Source organism: Trichosurus vulpecula, chromosome 4 (genome assembly GCF_011100635.1).
Source record: "Trichosurus vulpecula isolate mTriVul1 chromosome 4, mTriVul1.pri, whole genome shotgun sequence".
NCBI lineage: Eukaryota > Metazoa > Chordata > Mammalia > Diprotodontia > Phalangeridae > Trichosurus > Trichosurus vulpecula.
This window is the reverse complement of record NC_050576.1, coordinates 277,195,097-277,217,037: the sequence shown is the minus strand read 5'-3', so window position 1 is coordinate 277,217,037 and position 21,941 is coordinate 277,195,097. Positions and strand designations below refer to the sequence as shown.

The 21,941-nt window shown below is 39.2% G+C and overlaps 1 protein-coding gene across 1 annotated transcript in view; it reads right to left on the bottom strand.

Moving 5' to 3' along the window:
- FARSB (phenylalanyl-tRNA synthetase subunit beta) overlaps window positions 1–21,941 on the bottom strand; it is a 70,425-nt gene that overhangs the window by 42,092 nt on the left and 6,392 nt on the right. The window contains exons 3-10 of the mRNA XM_036757049.1: window positions 21,408–21,562; window positions 19,156–19,228; window positions 18,463–18,578; window positions 16,916–17,066; window positions 14,007–14,115; window positions 2,342–2,412; window positions 296–357; window positions 154–205 (exon numbers count right to left, since the gene is read on the bottom strand). Of these exons, the coding sequence (XP_036612944.1) occupies window positions 154–205; window positions 296–357; window positions 2,342–2,412; window positions 14,007–14,115; window positions 16,916–17,066; window positions 18,463–18,578; window positions 19,156–19,228; window positions 21,408–21,562 (789 nt within the window). The remainder of the gene's footprint in view (window positions 1–153; window positions 206–295; window positions 358–2,341; window positions 2,413–14,006; window positions 14,116–16,915; window positions 17,067–18,462; window positions 18,579–19,155; window positions 19,229–21,407; window positions 21,563–21,941) is intronic.

The window sequence follows — 21,941 nt, the reverse complement described above, 5'->3', positions numbered from 1 at the left end:
GTTTCCTTATCTGTGAAATGGGAATAATAACAGCACCTAGCTCCCCGGATGACTGTGAGGATCAAACAAGATAATGTTTACAAGGCACTCGGCGAACCTTGAAACACTATAGAAGTGTCAGCTATTGTTACTGTTGTTATCATTAATACTTACTGGATATGTAAAGGATTTCCCATCAGGATAAATCACTTCAGCAGCTTCAACCCTGAAAGAGAAAACCACCAGCTGATTCCTTAGTTCAGTCCCTCACAACAGGCAAGCCTGGTCACACCTGACAGCCATCTGTCCTACTTACGTAAACTGCTTCTCACAGTATTCGCTGAACATTGTGACAATGACATCGAGGACTATTTTTGCCTGGAGAAAGAAAAACACCATTGTGACCATCTATGCTCCACAGACAAACTGGAAAATGACTAAGGGCTGAGCAGCATTTGGCAGTCCCCTTTCTAGCTTCCTAGTGTTGGAACTCTCCATGTACTTCCTAAGGACGAAGGTCCTTAGATCATGGACAAGATCATGGGCTGTGATTGTCCAGTTCTTGTCTTTGTGCTCTCCAATTCTGGAGTCATCAAAGTCTCAGTTCTGCATCTGTGGCAGATACAAATCCATACTCTATTTGGATTCTTCCCTCAAAGCCAACTGAAAACACTAAGAAAATTTTAACTACTATAGTTATAACACAAGGACATGGTTTTTTAAAATGCGAATTGCTTTGGTAAGCTACAAATCAAATAAAGCTGGGGGCAGAGCCAAGATGGGGGAGGAAAGGCATGGACTCACCTGAGCTCTCCCAGATTTCACAACTTCAAATAACACCTCAAAACAAATTCTGGAGCAACAGGACCCACAAAAGGACAGAGTGCAACAACTTTCCAACCCAAGACAACTCAGAAGGAAAGGTCTATGACGCCAGGGTGAGAATGGAGCGTAGGCTGTGCCCCCGCAAACCAGTAGCAGGTCTTGGGAGCCACAGACGCTACTTTTGGAGCTCTCAGCCCACAGACAGCAAAGGAGTTACAGGCATCCCTTTGCAGGCACTGAGTGCAGGACTCTGTTGCACTGCCCATACAGGGATCTGAGTCACAGGCTGGAATTGCAGTCCCAGGGTGAGGAGGAATACTTAGCACATCAAAGCTTGTAACCCCAGTTGAGTGGGGATCCTGGGCATGGTTCCAGGGAGTAAAAGAATGTTTGCAGTCACTCACAGACTAGAGCACGGGCCAGGAGAATAGCAAACACATCTCTCCCTAGATCATACTACTTCAGAAGAACTGAAAGTTTATAAATCCCCAGAACTAGCTCTACAAAAATCCTGATACTTGACATAATGCCCCCTCCACTCCAGGAATAGAGTTCAACTTTAATATAAAGTTAAAAGTCAAGAAATAGGCTGGAAAAATAAGCCAACAACTAAAAATGATCCTGACCACAGAAAACTACTATGGTGACAGGAGGATCAAAACATAAACTCAGAAGACAACAAAGTCAAAACTGCTACACCCAGCGCCTCAAAGAAAAATGTGAATTGTTCTCAGGTCCAAAAAGAATTCCTGACAGAGCTCAAAAAGAATTTTAAAAATCAAATAAGAAAGGTATATCAAATCATACAAAGCTTCAGGAAACATATCTTGTATAAACAGTGTTGTAGACAATATAGCTTGAAATGATTTAATCCTTTAGGAAAGGTATCTAAGGTCTTTTTATATGCAGACAACAAATCTTTAGGAGTAAGGTAATAAAAGCTACACAGCTTTGATAGTATTTCTAGAGATAAATATGAAAAATGTGAATTTTAACTGGGGTATCGTTACCAGTCTCTAGGACAGTGAGCCTTCAATGAATGCCAATCATCTCTCCCTTCACAATCATTAATTCACATTCCCTTAACTTGCTTAGTTGCCAGCTTCTTATGCCTTACAACACAACTGGGAAAAAAAAAAAACCAAAAACTAAGGTGGAGAGCTCATGCAGTAATTAGGACTCCACGGTAATCCAATCAAAGAACTATAAGGATGGAGAGTGAGTGAAACAGATCACTGGCAGAATGAGGCCATCATTAAAACGATCCAGATTTTCCTACAGAAATCATCTTTACACCTATAGTGAATCCCAAATTATTTACCAAGTACTTAAGAAGGCATCCCTTTCTAGTAAGTACTTGATCTGTGCTATGTGGAAGAAGCACCACAACCAAAGGAGGGATTATTCTTATCTCCTTGTGCTAAAGGGTGCCTACCCTGAATGCTAATTATTTTTAAACTCAACTATCTGGTACAAGAACATAAGCAGAAACATAAAGGTCTTGCAGCACATGAAAGAGAATCCAAGTTCCATTTACCTTGGTAAGATCAGTTCCTGTGCATTCAATAAATACGTTCCTGGTTTTTAATGTGATTTTTGAGTGATAACCTACAATAAGTATAAAACAAAATTCCAAAAGATTAATTTTAGAAAGACAAAGGATTTTCATCATACAAGAACATGAGTGCCTTTTTATTGCATGAACAGTAAAACAAAAGAGAAATAAAAATTTATTTGAAGCTAGAATCTTCTGGCTCAGAGACAAAGCCTACAGTTAAATTCTGGGGCCTTTGAAAAATAAAGAGGTCTTTATGGAGAGAGGTCCGCTTCTTTGAGAGATAACTTAACCCCTTCCAAAAGAAGCTATCTGAATCATATTTACAACCAATATTTGGGAATCAATATTTCCAAATATAATAAACTTCAGCTAATCAGAATGCCTGAACAATTTTCCAGTTAGTTGAAGAATAATTCTTATGTGATAGTTCATTAAAATTGTAACTTTCTTAATGAAAAATCTTGCTAAAATGTACTATACTCCTTCCTGCTTATTTTATTCACTTCAACAGATATTTCTGTGACTACTATGTGCAAGGCACAATGGTACCAGCTGAGGATGCCAAAATAGATGGGGTGCTACTCTCAGAGCTTGTATTTCAACTTGGGGGAAAGAAGAGGAGAGGCAGCAAGGGGGCCATGGAAAGAACACGGAGTTGGCAGTTCAAGGATCTGTATATTATCTCTGGCATTGACTATAAACTATGACTCCAACTTACAATCTATTTTAAGTTGTTAGTAACTAGGCAATAATTTTCTTTACATTCTCAATATTTGAATTATCAGAATTCTAGACACAGAACAAAATAAACAGCATAAACTGCACCTTTAATGTTATGAGTCTGAAAGGCCTGTATGGGACCTGTGTGATGCACAGGTTTTTTTCATAAAATCTATTCTGTTTGACTGTCATATCCTAAATAGCACAAATGACTTCCAAAGTTGAAATCATGGAGTTAAATACAAGCAGGAAGATGCAGAAAACATTTCCACACACTAACCCTTCTTCTTCAGGGTGTCTGTAATGGCTTACCTAGCAATAAAGAGCTGTCTCATGGCTGAGGTCCCCTTATTAGGATACAGGGAGGCCCTAAAGAGGTATTGATACCTGAATGGAGTGTTGTGGAAACAATGCTGCAGACCAAAAAGCTGGAAGTTATTTAGTTCTTTAGGGAAGAAATCCAAGGTCTTTTAATATGCAGATGACAAATTTTTGTAGTCAGTGGGGAGGGTAGGAATTAACCAAATTGCTCTTTCTCCCATCCCTCCCAAGACTTCAAAATGGTGCCTCCCAAGCCCTAGGCCATTCCTAATTATTACTGACCTCTAGTTCTCTAGCTTTTCTTGTCATATGGCTAGCCCCCAAATTATCCCTTTTACATTTAATAGCTGGCACTTTAGAGAAATCACCAGCCAGGTTTCTTTTCCTTATGCTAGGCAATCTGAAGGCTCTGAAACTAGCTCTTCACAAGAGGACTTACTCACTGATGGCTACTCAGGGATGCTTCTTAGTTGCCAAAGGGATGTTTTGCGTTTTTTTTTTGGGGGGCGGGGTGGTGGTGATGGAATTAGCTGCCCCTACCCCAATATTCCAACTTCCTTATGGGCCTCACTGATTAGCAGGCACATCCTGATTTAACCATACAATTTGGCTTTAACCACACCTCAGGCCCCCAGACTCAATATAGCCACTGCCCATAACTTACCACTGTCCCCAGACCCGTTCCCACATATTTGAATGGGTGTGTTCTTGTACGCAACCACAATCACATCTTCCATTTAGGCCAATACAGGAGCACAGTACCTAACTATATATAGTAACCAGACAGGACCAAAATAGGTAGCCAATTAGAGGGCAGCACGACCAGACTGTTTAACCTAAAGTTGACTCCCTGGAGGCCATGATGCTCTCAGAACAGATAGTGCTCCGACCTTCTATTCTTTCAGTCCAGAGCCAACAGGTGCTGTGGCCTCTGACCCCACCTCTCCCTGGGGTCTCAAAGGCTATGCCAATGAAGAATAAAAATTTATCCTTAAAAAGAATACAAAATGGCCTTAGAATCTGCTAATTGGAAGTGATGGGACTCAGAAACTTCAATTCAGTTTCCTCACCAAATATAGTATTTTGACCCTCAAGAGCATTAAGCTAGGAAAAAGAATAAAAAATGGGAGGAAATGGGCTGGGGAAAGTATAGAACAAATCAAGACAAAAAGTTTTTAAGGGAACCAGCAAATAAAACTGAATTACTTTCTAAATAAATCTTAAAATGATGGATAAGTAAATAAGCTCAAAAGATCTAATTAAAAATATTAGAAAGGTCCACCAGAGAGAAGTTAAGCCACATCTCTACAAGAAAATCTGTATTAAATCATTAGTTATGGCGTCATTGAATGTCAGAGCTAAAAGGGACTTTGGAAATCATCTACTCCAATTCTCTCACTTTACACGACGGCTATCATGATTGCTCACATTCTATACCAAGGACATGTATCAAGTACATTTACTGCTACAGGCAGGCTTCAGTCGTCTGACATAGAAGCCAGATATAACACACAACTAAAGCATCACTGAAATGTCAAATCATTAACACTGAGTAAGCTTTTGGAAGGATAGAAGACAGAGGGACCCAGGCAGAGCATGGAGGAGAATGCCAGGGAACCCAACCCAGATTCATTTTCTCAGTCTTCTCACTGTGCATACTGTAGGTGCTTACTAAATGCTCCTTGCCTGACAACTGCCTGTCCTGAAGTTCATTCCCTGGAAGTCAAGATGCTCTTAGAACAGATGGCAGTTGGACCTCCTGCTCCTTCAGTCCAGAGCCAGCAGGTAGGTGCAGTGACTGACACGCAGGATGATTCTCTATTTCCTCTTCCTTAGACAGGAAAAAAATCAAGCTGGGAGGGCAAGACCCTCAGGATTGCTGTTCCAAAGAGAACACTGACATTCACTCAAAGCCAGGAGGGCCCAAAGTACAGCCACTAAGTGGAGCTTGGGCAGGGACCTATTGTGGTCCAATCTATGAGCTTCAGAATGAACTGGGCTTAAGGTTGGAAGGAAGGAAGAAGGGAATCTAGCCAGTAAGTGAGCAGCTTCTGGCCATCACAATTTACCTTCTTTTGGAGAGGAGAAGGGGAGCATGATCTGAGTTACCCAACTAGCTGGGTCCCCATTCAGGCAGCTCAGCCTACTCACAGGTTGTGTTTGTCCTTCGTTTTTGAAGACGATCATGACACCAGGGAAATGAGATGGCTCTGGAGGAGAAAGTGAGACTGGTGACCTTGCACAGCCCTCCCTCACTCAAATCAAAGTCAACTGCAAGTCATGTCATCATTTCCCTGATGTCACGGTCCTCTTTGAGAACGAAGGACAAACACAACAACCTTAGACAGAAAGTTCTTTGTCCTAGAAGCTGCTTTGCTGCAATTATCTGCTCGCTCCCTTTAAATCTGGGCAAATCCTCATAATTGAAATTAAAAGATGAAATATGTCCATAATAAGAGGCAAAAGGCAGTGACCAACCTGAATAAATCACAACCGTGAGAAGCATCATACTATAAAATGCAAGACAATAAAAAACCTTCCCAGAGCAATCCAGAATGGAGAATTGGGAGTTTGCTTCAAGAACTGTGTGAAGTTTAATTTTGCCTTGGAATTTGGTTAAGTTTGCCAAGTAAAAGAAATTTCCTTGTAGACTTTGGAATTCTACTCAAACTGCAAACAACCCAAATATTTACAGAAAGGACAATCTGAACTGAGAACATCACCAAAAGAATAGGAGATAATAACTGACATCACCCTCAAATTTAGAACAGGTGCTGAACATCAGGAAAGAAAATTAAAATCTGTATCATGCTTAGTGAAATTCAGTTCAGCTGTTTAACATTAGAAAGAAGGAAAAAGAAGAAATCCAGCCAAGCTCACAGTCATTTCACATTACATTACAATCTCTTCCAAGCCAGAGCCTGATCACTCGATGTTTGTAAGAGTCAAACTAAGCTCAAATTTCACAATTATGCAATGCAATTGATTTTTATTTTTTACTATTAAAGAAATGCATCTCCCTCCTTTAGTTAGAGAAGTGGGGCAATGCAGGAATGGAATGTTGCCTACACTTTCAAATGGTCAAATGCTTTTGGTTTGAATTAAATTTCATTTTTCTTTGTTACAAAAAAGAGCTTATTGGAGATATTGGGGGAGTAATATCTGAAAATGACTAGAATGTAAAAGCTTCAATAAAACATTTTTAAAACAGAGAAACAACACAACTCAGGAATACTGGGAACAACAAGAACTACTACTAACATTTACACAACAGCTACAACGAGCCAGGCACTAGGCTGGGTGCCTACATTTGGTCCTCACAGCAGCCCTGGGAGGTGGGTGCCATCATTAGCCTCACTTTACAGATGAGGAAAATTGGGCAAACAGAGGTTATACTTGCCCAGGGTCACACACCTAGGAAGTGTCTGAGGCTACATTTGAACCCGGGTCTTCCTGGCACTTTACCCACTAAACCAGCCAGCAGGAAATAAGGAATTGTCCTCAAAGCCAGGCCGACCTGGGTTCAAGTCCAGATTCTGATACAAACTGTCTGTGTCCTATGCAATCCAAAGACTTTAAGCCGCAGAGAAGGTGCTGGACTGAACTGGTAACTCAGGAGTTCCCCATGTAAGTGAAATTACAGCTCCAGGCCCTAACACTATCCCTATTTAAAACAGATGTGACACACATTTTTTACTATTAACTATTTTTGATGATGAGTGGAAATACTTTCTGATTAGTAGTAATTATAAAAAAATCACTCTCCTAGTTACCATTATTTGGGAGGAAAAAAATTGATCCTTTCTGTGCTTTAAAGACTCCCTATTCTTAAAGCCAGGTATTAGAATGATTCATTAAGTCAGCAAGAGGCCCAGTAAGTTAGCCTTTCCTATTTAGATGATGCCCCAAGGGCATATTCTCCTCCATCCTCTCTCCTAACTCCAGTTAGTGGGTCTCCCAATCTTGCCCAGACTGGAGGTGCAGCACCCACTCATTGGCTGACACCACTGATGATGGCAGCTTCGCCCTCCTGGGCCAGGTCACTTCTCTTTGGGCAGCCTGGTGGCCCCCCTTCCTACTCCTGGAGATTCACCATTCTCAGGTTGAACTTGGTGTGGACACCTGAACAACTCGGCCTTCCTGCAGCTCAGAAATCCTGACCTCAAGTGAACCATAAGCCTCAGACTCCCAAGAAGCAAGGACTACAAGTGTTTGTCACCACACCAAGCCTTTAAGTCACTTTCTAATGCCTTACCAAATCTTGATAAACTGAGAAAACTTTAGTAAAGAAAAAATAAAAGGTTACAACAAACTTTCGTAACAAAAATATCAAATATATTTATAACATGGAGGCTACATTTGTTAAGGATTTAAAAAAAAAACACCCAACAACCAAAAAAGGGAAGAAAACAAATGTCAGAATTCTTATGAAAATGGTAAGAGGACAGGTAATTTAAGAAATTTTGGAGGCCTTTCCCTAACAGAGTTTTTGAAGTCTTTATCCACATGTAGAATAAAATGATGCATTTAAAGACTGATCATTTCACTATTTATAAGCCAAGCTCTAAGTGGCATGCATATGCCATCCACACTTTCTGAAAATGAGCCAAGTCTGAATTTAGGGACACGAGATTGTGGATCCACTCGCTGGAATGCAGGCCCTTCACTGAGGTCCAGAACCGATGCCTCATTGTGGTGGTTCCCTGGCAATGGAATGAATGAAGGAAAAGCATCCACTATGTGTATACGGTGTGCCAGGCACTGTGCTAAATGCTGGGAATACAAATATATGCAAGCAAGACCCTGCCCTCAAGGATGCATATAGCGGAGGAGGCAGGGTACATTGAGTTAAAGCTGAAAGAGGGGGTGGGTGTTGGTGGCATGACATGAATAGATGGCTAGAAGGGTAGCATGATGGACCTCGATAAATTGGGGGGGGCGGGGAGGAGAAAGAAGAGAAGGAGGGGAAAGAGGGACAGGAGAGAAGGAAAGGATGACAAGGAAGAGGGGAAGGAAGGAGAGAGGAAGAAGAGAGAAAAGAGGGAGAAGGAGGAGAGGAGGAAGAAAACAAAGAGGAGAGAGAGGAGCGGGAGCTTGAAATGCAAGTGGAATAGAAGCTCGGCCCAGCTGGAGAGTTTTCTACTGTGGACCCAGTGACAACTGTAAGACAATCATCCTGTTTACCAAAGACAAGACTGTCTAAGTTTGGAGAGGCCCATGGCTCAAGTTTAGATGATTATTATTTCTTGTATTCTGACCTCCTCTTTTTTCCTCCTCCTTTGTTATTTCTAATGTCTCATAACTAAAGAAAAACTCCAAACTAAAATGAGGAGAATGCAGTTCAAAGTTGCATTAAGAACTTTTTTTTTAAATTTGTACTGACAAAAACTCAATGTTGGGATTTAGGTGACTGCCCAAGACCCAGCTAGGCCACTACCTCGGTAAGTACTTTAGTCCCTTCACCTCTCTGGGCCTCAGTTTTCCCAAAGGCAAAATAAATGTATTGAACTAAATGGCCTCAAAGGTCCATTCTAGCTCTGAATAATTTGTGTCCAGTAAGCCATCTACAGCACAATCCTTCCTAATTCACACACTGCAGAAAACTCAGCTCACACAATCTCTTCAGAACATAAGATACTTTCAGTAAAATGCAAAAAAATCAGCACAGATATGATAAACCTATTTTAAAAACTATCCTAAAATTGTCCAAGAGGGCTTTGTATGGACTCTCCCACTGTTCTTCAAAAAAGATGGTCAAGGTAGCAAAATGGCAGCATGATAACAATAACCACTCGCTTGAACTAATCTGTGACAGCAAGTTTGCCAAACTGCTATAGAGAGTAAGTAGGCCAACCCCTAATGTAGCCACAGAGGAGTCTCACAAGCAACCACCATGTGGCAAACAGCCTTCTCACTTTCTCATCTGCCCCAGAGGACACCCCTTAGTTCCTGTTAAAATGCACAATCCAAAGGACAGAAAACACTCCAGGCACAGCTTCCATGTGCACTGGAGCTAGCAAGGCCCATTCTATTATACTGTCATCACTGGTCCAGCACCCTGGAGTTGGCATATCCTACTCCTATAATACCCCCAACCCACCTTCTTTAGTCTAAGAGGAACAAGTAGAGCAAGGTAGAGGAAGGGAAGAGTTAGAGGAGGATGGGGAATGGACCCAGCGAGAGTTAAATAACAACTTTCTTAGCCTCTTGGAGGAAGAAGAAATACTACCTAGAGACAAGCTGTTCTAGAAATTCAATTGACAAGTTCTCCTAGCCCCAAGGATTAGAAACTAGGTCAAGGAAGACAACTACATAAAAATCAGCAAAAGTGTTCCAATACTTAATGAGGTTTTCCAAGCAAGCACCTTAATCAAGCTTTGATTCAGATTATATGTGAAAATGTTGGCTCAGAACTGGGCTCTTACATTGCTTATTTAGAAAATCTCATTAAATTGCGTTTGCCTAAAAAAAACTTTAAATAAATATGAATGTAAGAATTCCCTTTCAATGTCATTAAACTATATTTCCCTGCAGTTTACATCTTTAAAATTGTTAAAGGACCTAAAGTGACCTCTGGCCTTCTACTGAAAAAGGTTCCTTACTACTGAATTAACTGATCTCTAAGACCCTTCCTAATTCCAATCTGGAGTTGCCTGACAAATACAGCAGAGTTCTGCTCTCCTCACTGCAAACACTTCTTCCAATGATAAAGAGCATAACCCCTTCTATTTCATAAGAATCCAGGGCCGAAAAATTGATCACCTGTTAACCAATTCCATTCAGCTAGGGTGGCCCTCAGGCAGCTGTCTATTAGCAGACCCCTACTCAAAGACTTTCTGGCTTGATAAGACTCATCAGATTCTACTCTTGCTCATTGCCTACTCTATGACATGATGGTGCACTAGAGGGCTTTAGGGGAGAACAAATGTAGCAAATTAAATCATGGAAAGAGGAAATAATCGGCAACAATTAGATGAACAGTACAGGCAGTAAGTGGCTCTGGTGCTACTACATGTGATTTATATAGCTTAAGCAACTGCATTGTTGGTCAAGGTCAAAAAAGAAATATTTGTACTAAGAAATAACTGCTCTCCATATGGGCCCCCCTGCCCCCATCATACATTTGTAGAATTGATTTTTTGTTCCCAAAGACAGGACTTTACTTTTAATCCCTTATGAATTTCATCTTATTAGATTCAGCTCAACGTGGTTAGCTTTTCCTTCAAGTTTTGTGTCATCTGCAAATTTGGTGAGCATGCCATCTACGTCTTTATCCGAAGCAATGACCACAACATCAAAGAGCACAGGGCCAAGCGCAGCTCCCTGGAATGCTCCACTCCTGCCATACAAACTGATTTCCAAACCACCACCAACTGCTCTTTGAGTCTGACCCTCCACCAAGTTCCAAATCCATCCAATCACATGGACTATTTTACAGTCCAGTGCACATCTCCTGCCATCTTCTCCGCATGAGATACATCATCAAAAGCTGTGCTAAATACTAGGTAAACTGTGTCCACAGAATGCCCCTCCGCTACGAGGAGAGCGATCCTGTCCAAAAAGGAAATGAGGTTAGTCTGGCCTAACATGTTGTTGAGGAAGCCTTCTCGGCCCTCAGCAATCACCACTTCTTAAAGTTCACTAACCAATGCTTTAATGACCTGTGTTAGAATTCTCCCCAGAGTCAAAGTCAAGTGCATTGGTTGGCTTATAATTTGCAGCCCCTATTCTTTTCCTTTTTAAAAAATTTGTAAATTTTTTTTTATTTATAATATTCATTCAGTCATTCATTTATTTAGCAATACTATACACTAAGTGCTGGGGATACAAATGGAAAAGCAAGACAGTCCCTGCTCCTTTTTGTTTTTAAGCTTAGACATATGTCTTTCTCGAATCTTATGGTCCCACTCCCTTTTCACATGATTTTTCGAATATTTCAGTCACTGGTTAAGCAATCCCATCTGCCAGTTCTTTCAGAGCCCTAGGAAGTGGTAAGCTGGGGCCAGGTGTCTTGAATTCACCAAGGCAATAAGGTACTCACTATCTCCTTATGTATACTGGGTGATGTAACAACTCTTGGTCATTTCTGTTCTTATTTCCACTGTACGGGTCATTTTCCTTGGCAGAGAAAATAGAAGCAAAACTGGAACTAAGCAGTCCTCCTTTGTCTCTATTATCAGTCAACATCATCCCACCCACCCAAAGCAAAAGCAATGCCATTCCTCCCTCAATCATCCTTTTTTATCCCAAAATGGTAAAAACCAAACAAAAAACCATCTCTTAAAAAAATCTCCTTTTGGTTGTCCTAAGCCTCAGTTCATTCCAAGCTTTTGCCCTACAAATTTCACAGCACTATTCCACTCTTGTATTTATCCTCTTCTACCTAACCTTATTTCCAATTGCACACATCTTTAACCTAAGGATAATTACTGAATTTTCTGTGTGTCCATACTGGTCTCTTTAGACAATCTCATTTTTCCTCCTCCCTAAAACTGTTTCCTTTCGAATCTTCAGAATTCCATCCTCAAATATTTCCCATCTCTCCCAAGCTCACTTCCTCTGTGGCATTTTAGTCCATGGGATTCTACTTATCCGCTCCAAACTTTTTAAAATCTACTTTCAAATAATTTAGGATGAATGTAAGACTATAACTAGATTTCTTCTCTGTGTATTAAAAACACTAGGAGACACTGATCGCTTCTCCCGAGGCTTCCCATAACATGATGGATATAGTGCTGGATCTGGAATCAGGAAGACCTGAGTTCAAATCTGACCTCAGACACTTATTAGTTATGTGACCCTAGCCAAGTCACTAAAACTCTGTCTGCCTTAGTTTACTCAACTGTAAGACAGGGATAATAATTGCACCTACCTCCCAGTGTTGTTGTGAGGATAAAATATTTGTAAACCACTTTGCAAACCTAAAAGGGCTATATAAGTTGTGATAATTATTACTATTCTACCCCAAAAACCATTTCCTATTAGTGAGAATCAGATTCAGAATAGAATTTCCCCTAGTTGTTTCTGCTACCTTTTGAAGGGTGAAACTACCCCTAAGGAGAGTCAAGTACTTAGTTATCAGCTGATCTGCTTTTGGCAGAGAAAGTGTTCTAGTGGATAACTAACTTAGTGAAGTCTTCCACCACTACTAGGTCATATTTCTGTGCCAGGCTCATGATTTGTTTCCCAAATTCCTCATATTTGTCCCCTTTCTGTCCAGGTCTGTGATATATCTTATCAATAATATTGCTTCTGTTTCTCCCTTCACTCCCTGCTCTGGTTTGTGGATCTCCTCACACAATGCTGCTTCCTTAATAGACGATGCTATTCCACCCTTGATTTCACCCAACGTGAAATCTTCTTTTGATTAAGGTATACCCATCTAGACCCATAATCCACGTATGGGCTTCCTCCCACAAAGTCTCTGTGATTCCAATGAGGCCAAGTTTGTCTCCTTGAGTTAGGACCACCAGTTCTTCTGGCTTGTTGCCTAAATTTGGGGCATTTGTGTATAGACATTTGGGGCCATAGGTTTTTAATGCTGACTCCTTCCTTGGATTTTGTTTCTTGTGGATTTCTGGGTGTTCCAACTGCTACTCTTCTTCCAAACAGTTCTTCTCTATGGCATCTCACTAAGGAGATACACGTTGGCAGTCTTCTCCCTCCCCTTTACTTTTTAGTTTAAAGCCCTTTTGCTTAGATTTGCAAATACAGTCTTACCAACCTTTCCTGGGGTTTTACTCCATCTCTGGGCAGGAATCCACCATCTCTCTATTTTAAGCTACAGACCAAAAATACAAATTCCCTTTTGAAATACCACCTTCTTAGGCAGTTGTTCCATTTACAATTACTTTTTCTGTTCTGCACCCCTTGCCTTCAACGGGCATCAGTGAGGAAAACACAACTTGTATCTCCTCTGGTCTCGAGTTTCTTGCCCAAAACATCTTAATTAACCATTGGCAATACTGTTTAGGTTCTTTCTAGTAGTGCCATGGATGCTCATGTTAATTCCCAGAATTAGGCAGATGTCATATACTTTGATAAGGGATTATCAGGGTTAATGTTCACCTCCAACGGGGAGGATAAATGAGAGCTCATTTTATCAGTCAAAACCTCCAGAATTAGCTGATTCAAATTAATTTATTTTGTCAAATAAGAGTGAATTTGGGTTTTCTGGAAAATAATACCAAATGAAGGACCTTTGGGATAACAACAAATGACACAATCTATGATAATCTAACCACCATAACAATTGCTGGTGGATATTCACCTTAATTACAGCTTTATGTACCATAAACTGAAATGGCCTTACTAAGCTACGAATAATATTGTTAAACCCAATACTGCCAAGCAGCACCTTTCATGAAAACAGGCCATAATCTCACAATGGAATATCAGAACTGAAGTAAACAACTAGCTACTACAGAGGAAAAATAGCGTCCAGTTGTCTTAAAGAGAAGGAAAATAAAGGTTAACATCAGGAGGACAAAAAGCTGCCTTTGGGCCACCAAGGAACCCAGGGACTAAAGAATGGGGAGACTGAAGATGACCAACTCACATTGATTAGAAGCTAAGAGAGAAAAAACAAAGAAGCAGAACTCACCATTGATGATTGGAGGCATTGAAAGGGTCACACCGTTGCTGTCGTAGATAACTGGATACAGGGGCTTATTTTCAATAATGGGCAAGAAATGTTTCAGGTGGTTATCAGTCTGAAAAAACAGACGGACAATGTCATTTGCCCATTATTTACATCACTTTAATAGTCTAGTTATTTGTGAAATCTGGGAGAGAAGTGGGAAAAGAAATTATAAAAGCCATAAATTACAGAAAGTCCTAATTTCTATTTACTTCACTTAAACTAAGTGTGTTATATTCCTCATACACAGTTGCTCCATTGGAAGGTTTTGAGAATGCTTTTCCAGCAGGGAAAATAGATTTGAATTAATAATTCAAACATGAATTTTCAACATGGCCACAGGGGGAAGGGAGGCAGAGATCACCTCTGCCATTTCCTTCACTTTGCAGATGAGAAACAAGCTCAGAGAGATGAAGTAATTTGCCAAATGTCCCTAGTAGAACTAGGACTAGTCTCAGGCTCCCAGCTCTAGATTCTGGATCTCCAGGATCAAAATTAAGATTGAGCTTGAGACTTCAGTTTCATTGGCCCAGAGTTTTAACCAGCTGGGCTGACCAGCCACAAATAACATTAAGAGAATTATCGAATAAATTTTCTTCTATCATTCAGCATTTTTTCAAACTGCCATGTCCACTACTCAGCACAGGTGACTTAATAATCCACAGGATGATTTTTTTTTAATTTGTGAAACTGAGCAACTTTAGGCTCAGAGCAACTCTTCTCACAGCATATGAAACGGTAAGAAACACTGACCAAGGGGGTAGAGGCTGGCTCCAGAGACAGAAAGACATGGGTTCAAGTCCCACTTCTGATACACACTAACTGGGTGACCGGGGGTGAGTCATTTAATGTCACAGGCAACTATCTAAGTGACAGAGCAGATATGATTTGCACTGACATTGGGTAGAAACCAGGGGTCTAACTGAGAGAAAAAAAAAAAAAGAGTTCAGTGTAATGAATGTTAAATGTTATTTTTTCATGAACTTAAGACTCTTGAAATTATCATTTCAGAGGAAAATAAAATTAATCTGAAAAATTTAATTTGTTAAAGTTAAGGAATCTTTAATTAAGGAATAATTAATCTGAAAAACAATAATCTTTTTTTCAAAAGGGTAGAAGTAATATCTACCCACTTAAAACTTGAGGCAAGGAATGTGGATGATGAACTGTTCATATGAAGGCTCTTCTCAGATAAAATGGAATGACCAATTCACATCCTTCATTTTACAGATGAGGAAACCAAAAATGCACAAGAATATGTGACTACAATCCATAAGAATGTGTTCTCCTTAACAGCAAGGGTTTTGCTTTTCTGTGGATCTTATGCACTTAGTACAATATGTGGCATGGAGAAAATAATTAATAAATTTCTGCATAATTGACAGAATAAAGATCACAACTCCAGTGTCTGTCTAACTAGATTCTTATCCATTGATGAACAATGCTGACCTCTCTGATACCAATAAATGGTTAGGAAGGTGTTCCCACCGGTACATTCCACTTAAAGCTGCTTCTATACCTGCCCAACTTTATCATCCCCAAATTTGAATGTTATAATACAAATTTACTTAAGGCTGACCTTAAAGATTAGATAGCAATTAACACAGTAACTGTGCTGGAGAATAAATGATGACTAATAACATAGATTTTATTTAAACCAATGATTTAGAAATGAAAAGTTGTGGTTTTTTTTTGGAAAAGATAAGTGGTCAAAGGAAGTTATCAGTTTTCAAAATAAAGGCAATAAATAACCAATGTTTTAAATATTCAAAATAACAAAGAATTAAATAAACACAAATTAAAACAACTCTGAAGTATGACCTCATACCCATCAGGCTAGCAACAATGCTAAGAGATGGGAAAACTCATTGTTGCAGGAATACTAATTCACTCCTGGTAGAAACATGAACTGGTTCAATCGTTCTGGAAAATAAAGTGGAGTGGCGAAGACAGATTCCACCACTGGCATTACACTTAGCATAGTACCTGGCACGTGGTAAGGGATCAAAAAAATGCCTGCTGATTGATTATATGCCAAGGAGGTTAATGACGGCAAGAAAAGATTCAAATACGCAGAAATGTTTGTAGCATTGTTTGTCATAACAAAAAACTGTAAAATATATGGAGAATGGTTTAACAAATTACAGTATACAGTATATATAGTATACGACATGGTATACAGTCATACGGAATTATAAATATGAGGAATTCCAAGAAACATGAGAAGGCCCATAGGAAGTGATTCAAAGTGAAGAAAGCAAAGCCAAGAGAATAATACACGAAGTGACTACAAAGTCAACATGGAGAAGCAACAACAAAACTCTAGTCAAATACAATTGTCTATGACAGGATCATGTCAAATTAAAGGCCACAGCCCTCATTCCTCCTTTCTGACAATCAATAAACTAACTTCTTCAGGGAATGTTTTTTGCAGGAGTGTCTGCTGGGAAGGAAGAAAGGAAGGGAAGAAACGAAAAAAGCATTTATATAGCTCTTACCATGTGCCAGGCACTGTTAAGTGCTTTACAAATATTATCTCATTCGGTTCTCACAACAACATGGGGGGGAGGGGTAGGTACTGTTATGACCCCCATTTTACAGTTGAGGAAACTAAGGCAAACAGAGGTTAAGAGACTTGTCCAGGGTCACCACCTACTAAGTTTCTAAGGCTGGATTTGAACTCTGGTTTTCCTGACTCCAGGTCTAACACTCTATCCAAAGAGCCGCTGCTCTGCCTATAAAATCTGCTGTGTCAAAAACAAAATTAAGTAGTACAGTTTTGTTTTGTTTCTTAAGAAATGAAAAAACTACTTTCATTAGTCAGGATTTCACAATGGCTTCCATGGAGGTACTAACAGAAAGATGACACTTACCTTATACAGATCCATCAGCTCACAAGCGGTGTGCTCCTCTGTCTGATTCAGTGCCCTGAATTTAATATCTGAAGGAGGCCTAGCTGTGTAAGTAAATGGTCCTGAAACAGTATCCAGATCATGAGTACCAATGGCGACCAAGGCTCTTTTCCTAAAAATCACAAATTAAATAAAACGACTAGAGATGATGCCACTCTACCTCCAGCTCTGCTGCAGTTGTATTTCTAATGGAGTTACAGTTCTTGAAAGAGTATTCTAGAGCTAGGAACAGAATAGAGAAAGTATCTCGTGGCTTCCAAATGTAAAGATACAAATAACAGATCTGCTCTTGAGGCAAATGATTCCCAGATCTAAATTAACAAACCCAAGCTCATTTCCTGAGCTCCAGTCCCACATCACCAACTGCCCACTGGACGTTTCCAACTGGATGTCTCATAAATAACTCAAACTCAACGTATCTAAAACAGAACTCCACATCTTCCCCCAAATTCACCCCATTCCCAAATTTATGCATGTTGATTGTGGCTCCCCATTTCCTCTATGATAACCTATTCAACCTCTGTCTGGCTTTAAAATCCCCTCACAACCTGGCTCAAACCTTCCTTTCCAACCTCCTCATAGATTACTCCCCTTCCCACACCCAACAGTCTAGCCAAACTGGCCTTCCTACCGTTACTCACATATGGCACTCCAAGTCCCATTTTTATGGCTCCACCCTCATCCTCCAAACTTCCTCCTCACCTCTGCCCCCAGAGAATCTCCAGTGCCCTTCCTTCCTGAATCACTTTGTATTTATTTTAAATATGTGTGTATATAGAAAATGTGCATATGAAAATATTAACATAGAGCACGATGTTTAACATACATGTAGTGTATATTATATATTATTAAATACTGATATATTATGTTATTATATGTAATATATATTGGAATTAAGGGAATCTGTGACTTTTATAAAACAGATTAACTTAAATTTATTTTAATATCCTTTGGTATAACTCAATCCTAATATGAATCAAACACATACAAATTCTAAGTATCAGATGTTAGTAAAGTTTGGAATAACATTTAAATATAGTAATCTCTAATGTTCAAAGATACTGATCTTAATTTCTTCATGCCTATGCTGTACATAACAGTATTTATACTTATTGAATGCAACACAACTTAAAGCCTCCTACTCAGATGCTCATCAAAATGTCGAGATCAGCCTGCTTCTAAAAAATTCTGCCAGCAAAGCACAAACAAGCTCTAGCAGATCTCACAAAGCTGGAAAGACACTGCAACAGAGCCTGGCAATCACCTGTCTTTATGTAATCCAATGACTGTCCCATCTAAATTGGAAAATGTTCATTAGCAGAAGGCTGACCACTAAATGGGGAATTTCTTTCAGCCTCAACAATTCAAAAGGACAGGAACAAAGGGAAGGAGGGATTGAAATTTGCATCTGTGGAACAAGAACTAAGACAGAAAACAAAAATCACAAATCCTTAAAGCACTGAAGTAATCATTACTATCTATTCTAAAGTCTGCTTGTGAAAACAAACCTGCAGATGTTCTGATGTAATTTCTCCTGAAGTTCAATGAAGCTGTCATAGCGAGCTCTGGAAAATTTTATGTTTCGAAGAACTGCTGCTACAGCATAAGGACGGACTTGGGCAGTCTGAAATTTATGAAATCGGAAGAGAGGATACAAAATGTTTTATAGTAGAAATTCATATTAGAGGTCTGATTGTATTCTTAAGCTTTCTAAATTCACATTTCAATCAAATCAAGCAACTAACCAAAAAGAACTTAGTGCCCACTAATGACATTAAATTAAACTTTTCTGGATCAAAAATACAAGTATTTTCATCACTGAAGATCTGGAAAGAGAAGGCATTTTGTCAACAGTTAATGGTTTTTAGAAAAACAACATTAACAGAAAACACTCATGTTTCAGTTCTTTTCAATTTTATGTATGGTTCATGTTTGGGGTGCTATGCCTCAAATTTTCCTCTGAAACACTGTATTTCTAAAGTCAATTTTGGAGGAAGGGCTCATCATTTACATTTTGTTCATGGGTATAGCAATATGTTAACTTTAAGCAAGTAAATTACAGTGAATAATTAGCAAACATCCACATTTAACAGATAGTATAAGAACGGCAGGTTCTGATTCAGTTCTTCTTTCCACCTGGCACATCAAACATGAAAGAAATGTACTTGATGAACTGAGAAACAAGAAGCAAGCCTTGATACCTCTTCGGTGACAATCAACCTCTGGATCTGCCCATTATTAGGTTTTATCCGTTTGTATCTTGGAGCTTTTATCCTAAAATAAAATAAAAGCAAATTCATTTATAATAGATCTAAACATGTCAATACATAAGAATATATCATCCTGTATATGGAAATACTTTAGACATAGAAGTGACTTTAGTTATGAATATGAAAACTATAAATATCTAAGCTATAAAGCTCCATTTCTAAGTTTCCTTAGCTGATTATTTTACCACTTGTACTTATCCTCCTAACCCATAAACTTGTAAGTACATATACTACTTTACATTACATATTCTATTTTATATATATATATATCTTTAGGCTACATACATAATCTAAATATCTTATAAAAGACCTCCAAGTTTTATCTTTTTTAATATTACTAAGCTAGGCTACATTATATTATATTATATATACACATGGCCTCGGGGCCCCAGGTTCCCCACCCCTGAGCTAGCCCACAGGGAAAGCCTATCTTTTTTTTTTTAATCAAACCATTCCCTGTCAAAGAAAGGACAATGGACTCAGAGTAGTTTTAGATTCTAATGTGGCCTTTTTCTCACCTGGGATTTGACTTTGTCAAATCACTTCATTTCTCTGTGTCTTAATTTCTCCATCTGCTAAAAAGCCAGTCCCCTGTTAACTGAGACTGGTAATATATGCCCAAAGGCATGTCTTACTGCAGTATTTTGAGAATAAACTAAGGATAGAAGACAAAAACAAAAAAGTCCTTGTCCTTAATGACCCTATAGTCTACTGGAGATTCCATGTATGTAGACAGATAAATACTTGCCAATTCAATGAGAGAACACTATCAAATGGACAGATCGGGAAAGGCTTTGATTAGGATGCAGTACCTAAACTGAGACCTAAAGGAAGCTAAGGTTTCTAAGAGACAAAGGAAAGATGACCTACTGAAGATGTGAGAGACCACCCTGGCAAAGGCACGGGGCCACAAAATGTAAAGCTGATTTCAGGGAAGAGCAGGCCAGTTTGGTTAGAAGAGAGTAGGCAAAAGGAAATAATAGGAAATAAATCCTGTAGGTGAGAACCAGATTGGGAAGGCTTTCAATGACAGGTTCAGGACTCTTTATTCCATCCTAGAGACAGTAGGGAGCCAATGAAATTCTTTGATTTTTTAAAAATGGGGTCAGACATGGTCAGACCTGCCTGTGACTTGGCAATATTGGTTTGCCGTATACGTGGAGAATGGGTTGGAAAGAAAAGCCCACAATCAGGAGGCTCAAATAAGCAGATGCTGTAATAGACCGTACAATAGCCATGAGTGGAGGGAAGGGGATAGAGTCAAGAGGCAGAGGGAGAATCTTGGTAAGACTTGCCAACTGATTGGCTAAGCAGGTGAAGGAAAGGAGAGAAGGGATCAAAGATGATTCTAGGTTGTGGACTTGTTTGACTAGAGGCATACTGATACCCACAACAGAATATGCAGTTTGGGGGCAAAGCAGGATGAGGGGAGAAGAAAGTGAACTCCATTTTAGATATGGTGAGTTTGAGATGTTGATGACACACGCAGCTGGAGACATCCAACAATTCACTTAAACTCCACAAGCATTCAGTCAGCACCCACAGGCAACTGGCAAAGGGAAACTATAGTTCAGGAGAGAGATCAGGGTTGAATATATAGCTATGACCATCATTTGCATAAAGATAATAATTGAATCTATGGGGTCAGATGAGATCAAGGGCCTAGGACTGAGCCTGGGAGAACATCATGAATGAAAGATATATTTACATAGTATAAAAAAATGTGCAAGAAGTATACATGTCTTTACAAAAAATAGTGCTCTATCCCATGTATTAAATACAAAAATCCCAAAAGCAAAAATATTTTCCTTAAAAAGAAATGTTTCATTGGATTATTAATGTAAATCACATGTATCTTTTAAGGAAAAATTGTTTTTAAACTACATTTTCATTAACCATAATCATTTAAAAAGATACTCAAAACAAATTAGGACATCAGTAGGAGAAATTTTCAAAAGGCTACAAGCAGACCGGCCTTTACTACATAAACAGAATGTGTATGTAGATTAATCTAAATTCCACTCACCAAAAGCTTCTGAATATACAAAAAACTAACATTTTAAAATCTCCACATGATTCCTAAAGCATAAAACCAGTAGCTAATAATGACAAAGCAACATGATATCTACCAACAAAGAGGGCAGAACATTTTAAAACATTTAGTGATAAAAATGTTACCTTACCTCTCCTTAAAAACCTGAAGCCCTCGAACCAATCCTTCCAGACAAAGGAGATCATATCTGTTGGCAGGGACATCGATTTTGTAGAGAATAACATCAGAGGCACCCTCTGCCCTTTCATCTCCTTGTTCTTTGCTTATAATTTCCTTTTCAGAAGTCTAAAAGCACATAACACAAAAATTGCATCCATTATAATACAACTGGATAAATCTAAAATCCTTTATAGAGCATTATGCCGAGTCTCCCTGAAAAGGAATTATGTCTCTGTTCAATATAGCACCTAATATTTCATGGGTACTCAAATATTAAACATTATTCCCAGCTAAATCAACATACACACACTCCCTTATCCAAGTCAACAAATTTACTTCAACAAACATGTTATGCATGGATATCCTGGCAGGCACCGGGGGAATACACAGTTTAAGTAAAACATGATCTCTGCCTCGTGGAACTTACAGTACACTAGACTATACTAAACACCCACGCAGACAATTATAGTACATAAATAAGTCATATAGTTATGAACAAAATGCT